The sequence below is a fragment of the Mangifera indica genome, chromosome 6 (genome assembly GCF_011075055.1).
Source record: "Mangifera indica cultivar Alphonso chromosome 6, CATAS_Mindica_2.1, whole genome shotgun sequence".
Taxonomy (NCBI): domain Eukaryota; kingdom Viridiplantae; phylum Streptophyta; class Magnoliopsida; order Sapindales; family Anacardiaceae; genus Mangifera; species Mangifera indica.
In genome coordinates, this window is record NC_058142.1 from 4,575,249 (window position 1) to 4,588,428 (window position 13,180).

Here is a 13,180-nt window from a genome sequence, read left to right on the forward strand (position 1 = left end):
CACAAACCAGCTCATTCAAGTTTACTCGAAACACAGTTTTATACATGAATCTAAAAAACTCATGGAAAGCTGATTTCAGCCCATATAAAATCTATCAACTTAGAACAAGTCCAGGCATTTTTTGACTCCGCCCCTCACAAGGACTTGGTCAATCAATTATAATTCAATGTTAATTGACGAGCTTACTGTTACTACAATGCTTAAGCCAAGTTATTGAATGTGGGTTGTGGGGTTAGATAATGTGTATTCAAAGCGTGCACGTTCTGAGGACGCGTGTTGGGTGGTCAATGAGAATGGAGTGGTTTATTCGGTTTGAAAAAATGCAATGGTGGCGGCATGTTGCACACTAGAGAAGACGAGATGGAAATTGGATTACACTTTTGAAAAAAAAAAAAAAGGGTAAATTAGCCATTTAATTTTAAACTAACATAAGTGATTAACAGAATTAGGATTTATAACTGTTTTTAGAAGTTAATAAAAAATAAAATGCATGCATAATCTTAGGGTAATTTGGTAATTAATTATTCTAAAAGTGACTTTGAAAATAATAATTTATATATATAAATAAATTATAAAAATTTATTTCTATAAACTATCGTGATAATATTTAATTATGTAATTTTAAAATTACAAAAACTCATATTATCCAATCACAAATTGATATTTTATTTTATATAAATAAATTTAATTATTACTTTTAAAAACATGTTTTAAATAATTACATAAAACTTAAATGACTATACGAGAAACCACGACAGCCCCCGACTCACCCCTTCCAGTTGGCGTTGGTAGTCTGTTGTGTTTTCTTTTCACTGGTTGGACTAAATAAAGAATTTTCGAAATTGGAGTCCTATTTCAAAATAAAATAAAATTTTCAATAGCATCACAAGTACCATTGTCCAAAAAACCTGCGTTCAACTCAATGACAAGAGATTCAAAATCTGATTGGTACATTACCAGTAAGGAACCAAAAGAACTTTGAAGATAATAAAACAAACACCTCAAGAACTCTAAATGATAAAACATGAAAAAGCCTAATTCATTCTTCTGATGAGTTCATTGATGTAATTCTCCCTATTACCAGCATCACCTCCTTCAACATAGTGGTTCCTCTTCTTCTTCAAACCACCCAAAGGTGCCTTTAGCTTAAATGGCCATAGGAAGTTGTTAGCCTCCTTAAAGTGAGGTCCAACTGTCATAATCTCATGGATCAGGTCTTCCATGCAGATAATTCCAAACTTGCCAAGAGCCTGACAAATCATGAAATGTTAATAACAGGTCATACATTTGTAACTGAAAAACAATAAACATAAAAGCACAAAGAATAACACAAGCCAGATAAAATGCACAAACCTGCTCGACGATTGAGTTATCAGTCAATGCAATTCTCTGCTTGTTCAGCTTACCATATCCCCTCTTGTAAATCAATTCCCTAACACTCTTCAAATTGGGATATCTGAAACAAAAAATACCAACACATCAGACATGGAAGAATATTAAGTTTACTCAAAGATAAAAATATTAAAATCATGAAGGATGTAAGAGAGTGACATACCCATAAGTCACATAAGGTTCAACCCTGTGAAGCATGTTCACTGTTGCTTTGTTCACTTTAAGAAAAACTCCATTGAAGATCTGTGTTAGGCAAAGAAGATATTTCATTACAATACATTTAGAAAGTTATGTCTGCTAAACCAGTGTCCCCTACTGAATGACTTAAACATCATGGAAAGCACCTAAACCACCAAATTAATCAACTATCCCTTCAGACACGCTGTCAGAAATAAAGCACATTGCAAAATAAATGAATTTGCATCATAATGTAGACCTTGGATACACAACTGTTAGTAAAGTATTACCATCCAACAAACTTCAATTCCTATAAAATCTTTAAAAAATTGCATGAGCAGAAATAACAATCAATTAAAACTAACAAACAATGACTGTTTGTTTTATTAAAGAAGCACTATACTTAAAATCCATATTATATTTTTCTCCTAGTAAAAATTTGGTAAAATACCTGTCTCAGACGCAAGAGCTGCAAGATCTTCCTCGTCTTTGGGTGCATGGCATTGATACTGCAAGCTCCAAAAGCATATATATTATACATTAGACACAATATATAGCCGTCCAAATGTGTATATTAGGCATAAAAGAAGCATTATACAACAATCCGAATCAATCATAAAACAGACAATAAAACATACCCACGAATGCGAACAATAAACAAAAGCTTAGCTTCAGGGTCAACGTAAAAGCCTCCCTTCAATTTAGCTTCACGCTTCAATTGAATTAGCTCCTTTTCCTGTGTAATTAAAAACGAATATCAATTACTAAAAGAATCATGAAAGAAAACCCAAACAAATAATAGTGAGAAACACCACAATGAGAACCTGCTCTGCATACTCCTTTGCATAAAGTTTTGCCCTGTTGAAGATCAACTTCCTGTTCTCAGCATTCTTCTTTTTGGTAGCTTCAAGCTCCTGCTTCTTTGCAAGAGCCCATTCCTCATTCCTCTTCTGTTTCTTCAATACTGACTCTGGGATCACTACTTTAGCTTCTTCACCCATCTCTGTAGTAATAATGAAAAAAAATTCAAAGTAAGCTCCAGATACCTACAGCAAAATAAATGCAAACCTAGCCATGTAAGCATAGACAATCACATAATCTTAATAAAAATATTCAATATATCGGATGTCAAAAACTAAATAAGAGTTTTTTTCTTTTTTCAGTTTTCTTATAGTCTTAAAGCAAAGGCCGTTTTGTAACAAATTGAAAATAAGTAGCCAGACATCATATCTACAAACACACAGTAACAATCTCATAACTTGCAAAGTTGCAAGTGAAAACAATAGTGGAAAAAAAATAAGAAAATGGATCAGAACACCGGCTTGGATGCTTAGAAAGAGAACAATCACGCATTATAATCGTCGTCAATCATTTGGGGAAAAATCAACACCTCCACCTCAAATATAATATCATTGTCCATCGTATGTAACATTAAAAAAATACTTTGTATTCAAGAAACACACGAATAGGTAAAGAAAATGCACAAAATGAAAAGTGCCAATCTCATAAACAGTAACTATAACCTCAAATGATAATACCTTTTTATTATTTTCTCGCTAAACAACTTAATCAATATTCAATCTCACAAACACAATTAAAACTTCAAATGATTAAGCTTTTTCTTATTCTCTCGATAAACAAATTCAAAGACTAAAGCATTATATCTATCTAATCATTTCAAACCTAAAGAAACACTACCCAGACAAAATAAACATATCAGGGAAAAAAAAACAAAAATTTAACATTGAAGTTAAATGAATTGGTGATATAAGAGTTACCGGCTTGTTGGCGTCTGAGATCAAGTGCTAAGAGAAGAGAAAACAAGACTGTGAAGGAGAATTATATAAGTAAGAGGAACTAGGGTTTTATGGAGTGGCAACGGCTGCTATTTAGTGTTACGGTTTTGATCGATATTGACCGTTGATTTGAGGATTGAGCAGTTTTCTTTCTTTAAAAATAGAGGGCCAAAATCCATTTGCCACAAAGTTTGATGAAAATACACATTTTCGCACTCTAAGTTTAAAAAACTAAAACTTCACCTACCATTCACTTTTGATAGTGAATCTATTAAATTTTATGATATATTTTAGATATATAAATATATACACACTTATATATGTTATCATATAATTATATAATTTTATATTAAAAATAAAATAATATTTAATCATATAATAACATGTATAAGTGTGTATAGATTTATATAAAAAAAGTATATACGTATCGTTTTATTTTTTATTAAAATTATAAAATTATCATTAATATTTAATATAAATATTAAATTATCAATATATTTTTATCAGTTTAAAATTTTTTACTTAAGGTCTTAAAAAATATCAAAATTTTAATCAATTTTAAAATGTTATTTTTTAAATTTTTTGTATAATATTATTTTTAAAATTATTAAGGGGCTCATTAAAATTTAAAAAAAATTAAAACCCCTCTCAACTTATTAAGAATTTCCAAAATGTATTAAAATTTCGTTAATATCCCTACTATTTTTAAAATTGTAGTTTGCCTCCTAAAATTTTAAAAAGGAAAAATAGAAAAGCAGTGGAAAAGAAAAGTTAAAACAAAAGAGTAAAAAGAGAAAATGGAAAAACAATGCAAATGACCTTTTCCCCTTTCATTTTATAGAATTTACTAAGAGAAATAATGAGTGGGAATTCACTTTGTGCACATTATTTTCTTGCTCAATTTGCAATTATTTTGACAAAAATCCATAAACCCTAACTCATGAATAAAAGCAAAATCAATGCCCTTTTCAATGAAAATTACTGACTTTAATAGTCTAAATATGAAACTATACCAAATGTTAGTAAAATCATTATTGCACAATACAATTACACCATAATGATTTTGTTCTAAATTTCATTTAACCACAATAGTCTATAAAATCATGGAATTCATAAATTGAAGACTAAAACAAACTTATTTGTGTCATTTGTTGAAAAAAATTGATACAGAAAGATCGATTATTGATCATTGAGCAAGTCTTTCTTTCCAGTTACAAAATGTAATTCACACAAGGGGTGCCAAAATATTTCGCGTTAACCAAAGGAGACCTAGCCCTTTCTTTATATTTTGCTTAATTTAAAAAAAAAAAGGTAACTCGGTTTTCATCAAAAGTCCAATAACTTTCTTTAATCTATACTTATAATTCAAATTAATAACTACAATACAAAGTATATAGGCCTGTTTTCGAATAATCACATTAAACCTATAAAATAAATTATTTATAGACTTCACATTCACCTAATTTTATTAAACAATAACAAATTTTAATCAATGTATGTCTACATTATTTCAACATTATAGTCATCCAGTTGCCAAAATAAAATCTCAACCGTCACTTGTTATGTCAGAAACATGAGCAAAAATAATAAGAGCTCTGTAGCTTCATCTTCACTAACAAATTATCCAATGTACATGTAGTTCATCTTATAGTCGTTTGGTTTGTGTTATAAAAAAATTAATTCGATAATCTATCTTTTATTACTTACATTATCTTGTTTGGTTTCTCAATAATCTTATATCATGTGATAGGTAATGTAAGTAGTATTTTGATTACCATTTCCTTATATATTAAAATATTACAAAGCTATTTTTAATTATTAAATTTTTAATATTAAAATACCATTTTTTAATTAATATAGCAAGTAATATAAAATATATTTAAAAATATTTAAATAAAATAATATTTTAGTGTTCCTTTATTACCTCAAACCAAATATAGTCATTATTTATATTTACAAATTTTTATTAAATTATATCAAATATAATAATCATTTATACTCAATAATTTTTTAAATAATTTATTTTTAAAGTAATATTTTATTTTCAAAATCAAACACCCCTTTATCAATTGGGTTGAAGGCTTCGATTGTCTGGTATCAATAAGCTAGCTCACTTGCAGTGCTCCAAAGCGATTCATCTTATGGTGGCCCAACTTTTGTGGAGTCCTTTAAAGCCTTTGAAACCAATGAGTTTTATTTAAAAAACAATTTTTACAACACGCTTTTAAAAATACTAAATCAAATTAATATTTTATTCTTTAGTTTAACCGAAGTTACTGATGAGTATGAATTTATATTTTTAAAATTTAAGAGAATTTTTTATTTCCTCGTATCTTGGGTGGAAAATAGTCTTTTGGCCACATAATAAAGAAAATAATATATAAGCCAAAAGACTTATTCCTACCTAAGATATAGTGTAAAACTATTATTTTATCAGTAATATTTAAAAAATTATAATTTTATCTCACTTTCCTCCCCAAAATTTAAAAACTAATAACTTCACACATGTTTAAATATCTCAAGTTTTAAAAAGGGACTATCTCCCCCGCCTCCCCCCCTTACCTAGGTTTTCCTTTTCCCCTCTCCCCAGCCACCACTTCGTCATCAGCGTCATCCTCTTCCTACCCTCACTTTTGGAATCATTCAAACAACCATTGCTCGAGGTCTCTTTGTTAGACAACCTCCCACAATGATCGTCTGGACGATTCCGACAATGAGGGTGGGAAGAGGATGACACCGATGATGGAGTAATAGTCAAAAAGAGGAGAAAAGAAAAACTTAGATGGGGGAGAGAGGAATAGTCACTTTTTAAAACTTTAAATATTTAGGCATGAGTGAAATTATTAATTTTCAACACTTGAGAAAAGAAATGAGATAAAATTATAATTTTTTTAATATTACTAGTAAAATAACAATTTTACCCATAATTCTAACGAAAAAATTTAATAAATTTTGAGTGATAGATTAATATTTAAGTTTTTTAAAATTGAAGAGTATGAGTGGGATTAAGTCTTTTAGCCTAATATATAATAAGAAAAATAATCATTTATACTATAATGAGAATCATTTGTAAATTGAAACATAATTACAAACTTATTTACTTCGGATCATTTATAAATGCAACAATACAAACATTGTTTCAAAATTCGGATTTTCTACTTTATCTCTTCGACATTGAACTCACGTGTGACCAATTGCTTCGGCCCAAGAAAACAAACCATCACCAACCAACTTCTATTTCTCGTGCTGCCGCCGCCAGTCTACTTTTTAGAGAAAATTTACAAAATGCAATTCGATATAATCTTAAAAAATGTGTAAAATTACAAAAAGGTTAAAGGTCAGTTTTCAAAGTTTTTTTTTTTTTTAATTTATATTCTCTAAATTGAAATTTGAAGATTATATTAGACATAATTTCAAATTTTGAAATAACAAGATACAACTAAAGAATTTAATTTACATTTTAATTTCTAAAAATTATTTTCGCACCACATGAATGGGCCATTGATCTATAATAGAAGAGTAATGATATTTGTGTTCAATTTTTAATACTCAATTAGATATCAAAATGATGTGTCATATTATAATTAAATATTACTTTAATTTTATTAAAATTTTTAAATAGGGCATACCATGGTTGTCAGTATCATATAATATAATAAACGTATTATATAATATAATACATAACACTGATACGGATCAATATATCTTTTAAGAGAAAATGAAGATGTTATAGTAGTGTTTGTAATATTTTTCATAAAAATGATATATTAATTATAATTTTGTTACTATTTTATTTTTAAAAGTTATGTCCAACAAAAAAAAAATGATTTTTAAATATAATATGATATATAATTCGACTAGCATAGGTTATATTTTTAGAACTAAAGTGAAATTAGATAACGGGTGGGCCAAAGCAACCCTTAACATATTGTTGATAAGAGTTTCAAAGGTCCAATTTTGCCATCCTCACCTCCTCAAGGGTCTTTAAAAAGAAAAATTGAAAAAAAAAACAAAAAGATTATTTTATAAGCACAAACAATGGTGTGTTATTATATGACTGGATAATTAAAAATTAAAATAAAATAAAATTCAATTTTATAATGATACATAAATATTTATATACAAAATTATATTAAAAAATTATGTACATATTGAAGAGAAAAAAAAAAAAACCACCATCACTCTCTCTCCTGTTCTCTTGCTAACATTTTTCATCTTGATTGTTCTTTACTCATGTTGAACAATTTTATTTTTAAAAGACTAGGGCAACGCTATAGTTTAAAACATGATATCTTAAGGAAATGTTTTTGTTTTTTTAATGTTCAATTTTCAGATTAGGTCGTGTTTTGAAAATGAATTGAGTTTCAACTAACGTTGGAATCTTCATTTTAAATTTTATAAAATTAGTCATATTTTTATGTGGGTAGATGATCGAATTATGAAATATAAGATTGGTTACTATAATATTTACAAGTCATTTATTCCACATTACCAAACATATGTTAATTTGTCAATAAATATATATATATATATATATAGAATACGACTTATGGTAGGTAAAAATGTGTCCTTTTAAGAATATTATCATTATAATACAAAATTTGTTCCAAAGCAAAAGCACAATTGCAACTAACATTAAATCCCACTATCCCAAATGAATAATTTGAGTGATAAAAGATGAGATTTTATGTATAAATGATTATAGATTCAAATCTTATCTGACGATATATTAAGATCAAATTATTGACTTAATTGAGTGAGTTGTTGTAAGGGTTACTAAACTTAGGAGTTATTCTATTCGGTATGATTTGTTTAGCCTCAATATAATAGTTTAGTGCAAATGAAATTTCTTGATACCCACAAAAAAAAAGTATTGAATCCACTTTATGAACTCTCATGAAGAAAAAGTAGTTCTTCAATCAATATTTTCTTAAGACAAAATTGATCTATTCTAAAAGAGTTTAGGTTTTGGAGTCATTCTTTTCAGTTATGCTAGTCTTAAAATATCATAATTTGAGTTGCACCTTTGATAACTCATAACCAAATCCCTTTTCCAATCTTTTATTTCTTTTAAACAAAAAGAAAACAAGATAAATTTTATTAACTATTTGTAGAGTTTTATTGAAGAATTTGATGGACTTCAATTTCCAACCTCCCAAATTGATGTGTACATAGTTTTATTGTTTACAAAACGAGGTTAGAATGAAGGAGTGCAAACAAGTTGTAAAGTTTGACCCATTATAGAAAAAAGCTAAAAAGGAGACCTCAAAAGTTTAACAAAACTAATGAGGTATTAAAACTTCTAGAGATAAAGATTATGTTTAAATCTCTGTCATGTTTGTAAAATCTTAACTTATCTGATAAATTGAGTTTATCTGTCTACTTAATACAAACAGAGCCCCTTTTATCAAAAAAGTTAAAAAGGTTAAAGCAAAATTCGTTTTATTATGTTTTTAGTCTAATACATGAGGTGACTTGATAAATTAGATTATCCAACCAATATGAACAAAATCCTTGACTATCATAAAAATTTTAAAAATTTAAAATTAAATTCGATGTATCATGTTTTTAGTCTAATACATGATGTGACTTGATAAATTAAAATATCCAACCAATATGAACGAAATCTTTGATTACCATAAAAGTTTAAAAAATTTAAAATTAAATTCGATGTATCATGTTTTTAGTCTAATTCATGAGGCGGCTTGATAAATTAAATTCTTGGATCCGCCAGTAGTTTTAATGTGGAACAATGTATTTGCATAAAACAACTTTATTCTTTTCCTGAATTCCATTTTTCTCCAAACTTTATGATACTTTTCTCTGTAATTTGTTCGAATATTTTTATAGTCAGCAAAATTTCTAGTCGCTGGAAAACAAGGCAAGTATATAAGAATATTAGTGGCATATGCATCCTTTTCCACCAAAATTTTCCAAAGTATAAAGAGACCAGATCGAATAGTATATTAATTCCTTATGCTATCAGTGGGTTGATGGTATGTTTTGAAATTTGGATTAGATAAGTCAATTCAAACAAAAATCGATGACAAATTTGATATAAGGTATGATTAAAATGGATACACTTGTATATGTTATATTGTAATTTTGTGATTAAATATTATTTTATTAATAATTTAAAATTATTTAATCATATGATGATGTGTATTAAATATATATCTATTTATAAATTTTGAAAAAAAAAACGCGTAATTTTATTGTTCAAATATTCTTATACGCGTTAAGTTGCATGTGAAAGTTGAATTTTTTTATAGTCTTATTCGGGGAATCAGGAGGAAAATTAGTGTCGATTGTGGATTAATTTAGTTGTTCTCCAGGTTGGAATAATTGCCTCAAACTGCGCCACAGATTATCCGGTGGATTACTAGTCAGCATGTCAGTCTAATTTGTCAGAAAGTGGAGAACAGATAAAAGTGCTTTCACGTTCATCCACAACTCAAGTGGCGGAGAATTGTGATTTGTGCGTGCTTCTTGTACGAGCACTTTTTTTTTCCATAGCGTTTGTGAAAACGAACATGAAAGCACTTATATGAGAAGCACTTATATGAAAATGATAGAGGTTAGAGTACAAATAGTTTTGAGCTAACTAGCGATGTACTATAGCCAAACAAACACCTAATTTATCCGGTACAGTGATTGTGAGTTCAGTTATTATACTTCATGGTTTACTTGTCTAATAATGTAAGACAGGGTTTACAGGTCTTGAAAAAAGAAAAATCAATTTTATGATAACACATCATTATTTCTATATAAATTATGATTATTATTAATGCACATAATCAAACATTTACACATGTTTAATGGGTTAATTTTAGAAGTAGAGTCATCAACATTAAATTATCGGAAATATCTACCAATCCTGTTAATCTTCAAATTGATAGAAAAACTTTCTTTAAATTTAAAAAAAAAAAAAGAATTTTTAGAGCAATTAACCTTCTTTAAGCTAATAAATATTTTGAGAAATCTCCTCGTAAAGGAATTTCTTCTATCCGGCTGAAAATGAGCAATTAACTGTTATAAAATATTGTTTTAAAAATTAAGATGATTCTTTTGTTTATTCTAAGCTAAAAACATAAATTCAATAAATGATTGATTGAATATGCGAGGATTTCATAATACGATAAAATTATATATATAATTTTATATATAAATAATAATATGTCATCATTTGATTAAATATTGTTTTATCTTTAATTTTTAACTATCTAATCATTAAATAATATATTATTATTTGTACATATAATATTACTTTTCATGATAATTTTTAAGAGGGAAAATAATGTCCATTTCCATATTCTTAATCAAAATCATACTAAGCCGTTTTTACACACCTTATATATGGATTTCTAAAGTTGATTTGCCAACAATATATATAATTCAATAGTTAAATAATATATTATTATGTAATTTAATGTTATTTTATTTTTAAATTAAAATTATTTAATTATATAATAATATATTATCATACTATTTATTTAAATATTTAAAACTGTGTGTATAAAGTTTAATTTATATTTAGAGTACCCTTAATTTAAGTAATGTTTTATTATCAAAATTAAAATATTATCTTGATGATAAATTATAATTTCTATATTTGATAAAATTTAATATATATAAATAATTATTATGTTTATTACTTGTTATATTAATTGAAGATGAAATTAATTTAATAAAAAAAATATAATTATAATAAAATTAATATTACCGAATATATTATATATTAATAAAAAATTATTAAAATATTTTAATACTTTAAACCAAACAAATTAATTTAAATAATAAATGATAAATTATCAAAATACCATTCATTCATCCAATTATGGTTAGATTTGAGTCGAACCGAGCTTAATTTTGGTTCGGTTCATATATAGCTGAGCTCGAGTTCGAGCTCGTAAAAGCCAAGATCAAACTCAATTCGACTGATTTTTCGTTATTAAAACGATGTCATTTTTATACATATTAATCAAAACGACGTCGTTTTGTATCAAAATTTTTAATTAAAAAATCTGATAAATAGCTCGAGCTCGAGCTCGACCAAACTCGCTTAGAAAATCTGGCTCATTTCAAACTCATTGAAACAAAGTTTGAATGGGCTCAATTCAAATTTAACTTTACATCCAACTAAAGTCCCTTTGAAGTAATCCTCTTATCTAATTCAAAGAATTCTTTGAGTGAAAGAAACTCAATGAATGTCCTTGTTTTATATTAACAATAATTATATATATTTATATATTATAATATGATTAAATAATTTTAAATTAAAAATAAAATAATATTTAATTATATAATAACATATGATAATATATTTAAAATAGTTACATATGGAATTATTCATTCTTTGATATGTACAATAATTGAGTAATGATTATTGATTGGACAAAGCATTTTCCCAGAAATTTCCTTGCTTGTTTTTCTCTTCTAATCTTCAGGCTACGTCAGGCAGAGCTGGACACCGACTTCTCGATAATGCAGTATCCTTCCTTGTCCGACACTGACGCTGGAATATGTACTGCAAGTTTTTCTTTTGTAATGTTCTTATCTTCATTATGAACCCTAGAACACGACTTTTATTTACAGTAACTTATTCCTTGTATCAATGTAGAATTTACGTAATAATTCATTATTATGAAAAGTCGTACAGGTAACAAAAAAATAAAGTATGAGTTTAAATTATTTTTTGATAATATTTTAAAATTAAAATTTTAATTTATGATGATGAAATATATATATATATATATAAAATATCTTTCAATTTTAGAATTTGCTTTTGCGATGGGATAGACCTGAACTTCCAAGTCAAGTAATGCCTTTTTTTTGCTTAAAAGAAAAGAACTTTACACACTAGAGGATATATGCAAAGATGGTTACGGATGTTGAAAGCAAATATATTCTCATCTAATATTATAAAGAAAGCAACATAAATAAAAATTAATTTATTCGTAATAATGTTACCCGTATAAAATTTTTGTATAAACTAACGTTATATACATATATCTGGTTGATAAATTATTCGTTCAGTTTTTTTTAATTTGCGGAATCGATCTATGTGAGAGAATTTAGGGTAGAATTTTTCTTTTTTTATGTAGTATTATTAAATATAATAAATTTGTATGGAAATTTTGACATGAAAGGTAATGAGAAGTTTTTCCACAAAGAAGTAGGTCCTTTAATGTAGAGTAAAGGGAAAGACACAAGAAATTTGAGCAAAGAACAGCTCAGTTTTGGTGTTAGGTCGCCATTGAAGGTCCACCTGTTGAGCTAACAATTGGAAAATTGATTGGAGATAGGGTTGGACTCGAACTGAGCCTGAAATCCAGCCCTGATTGGAGATGAAATTTCTTTATTTACTTCTTTCAAGCTAGATTTTGGTGAAATTTAGAAATTTAAAAAAAAAAAGTCTATCTCAAAACCAGTTAGTAAAAAATTTAGAAATCTCTCTTAAGTTTTGTTAAAATCTTCCTTTTGAACCATCTAGATTTTGAAATAGAATATAATAATAAAGTAAATATCAGTGTGATAATAATTAATACGTAAAAATATAATAAAATAATCGATCAATAATTTTATATGAAATTAATATTAAAAATAATATTATATTATATAATTTTAAATTAAAAATAAAATAATATTTAATTATATAATAATATATTATTTATTATATTATTATGTATATTTTCAGTTTTATCGTATATCGCAACCCTCATTTTCGTTAACGTGAACCTTTCAAACTATTTGGAAGACTTGGAAAAGAGCTTTAAAAAGTATTCCTCTCGTCTTCCCCCAACCAGTTGTTTCCA

The 13,180-nt window shown here is 26.9% G+C and overlaps 1 protein-coding gene and 1 non-coding gene across 3 annotated transcripts; both read right to left on the minus strand.

Moving 5' to 3' along the window:
• Positions 1-853: 853 nt before the first annotated feature.
• On the minus strand, positions 854-3,482 carry LOC123217909 (60S ribosomal protein L7-2-like). 2 transcript variants are annotated; one of them, XM_044638984.1, is made up of 7 exons: positions 3,348-3,482; positions 2,394-2,572; positions 2,208-2,305; positions 2,021-2,078; positions 1,556-1,635; positions 1,354-1,456; positions 854-1,250 (listed from the first exon to the last, which is right to left on the minus strand). In XM_044638984.1, exons 2-7 carry the CDS (start codon positions 2,568-2,570, stop codon positions 1,035-1,037), a joined length of 732 nt encoding a protein of 243 aa, XP_044494919.1. In that variant the 5' UTR covers positions 2,571-2,572; positions 3,348-3,482; the 3' UTR covers positions 854-1,034. The 2 variants fall into 2 exon arrangements, with proteins under 2 accessions (XP_044494919.1, XP_044494920.1); XM_044638985.1 differs by having other exon boundaries at positions 2,394-2,615.
• Positions 2,874-2,965, minus strand: LOC123219847. The gene has a single exon (XR_006502926.1). It is a non-coding gene; the product is annotated as a small nucleolar RNA Z103 (small nucleolar RNA).
• Positions 3,483-13,180: the final 9,698 nt, after the last annotated feature.

Bases quoted from the DNA above. Each gene is read 5' to 3' on its own strand.
- LOC123217909 (XM_044638984.1), bottom strand. From the start codon at position 2,570: ATGGGTGAAGAAGCTAAAGTAGTGATCCCAGAGTCAGTATTGAAGAAA. The intron at 2,306-2,393 runs GTTCTCATTGTG...TTAATTACACAG, and splicing joins CAAAGGAGTATGCAGAGCAG to GAAAAGGAGCTAATTCAATT. The intron at 1,251-1,353 runs GTTTGTGCATTT...ATGATTTGTCAG, and splicing joins ATAACTCAATCGTCGAGCAG to GCTCTTGGCAAGTTTGGAAT.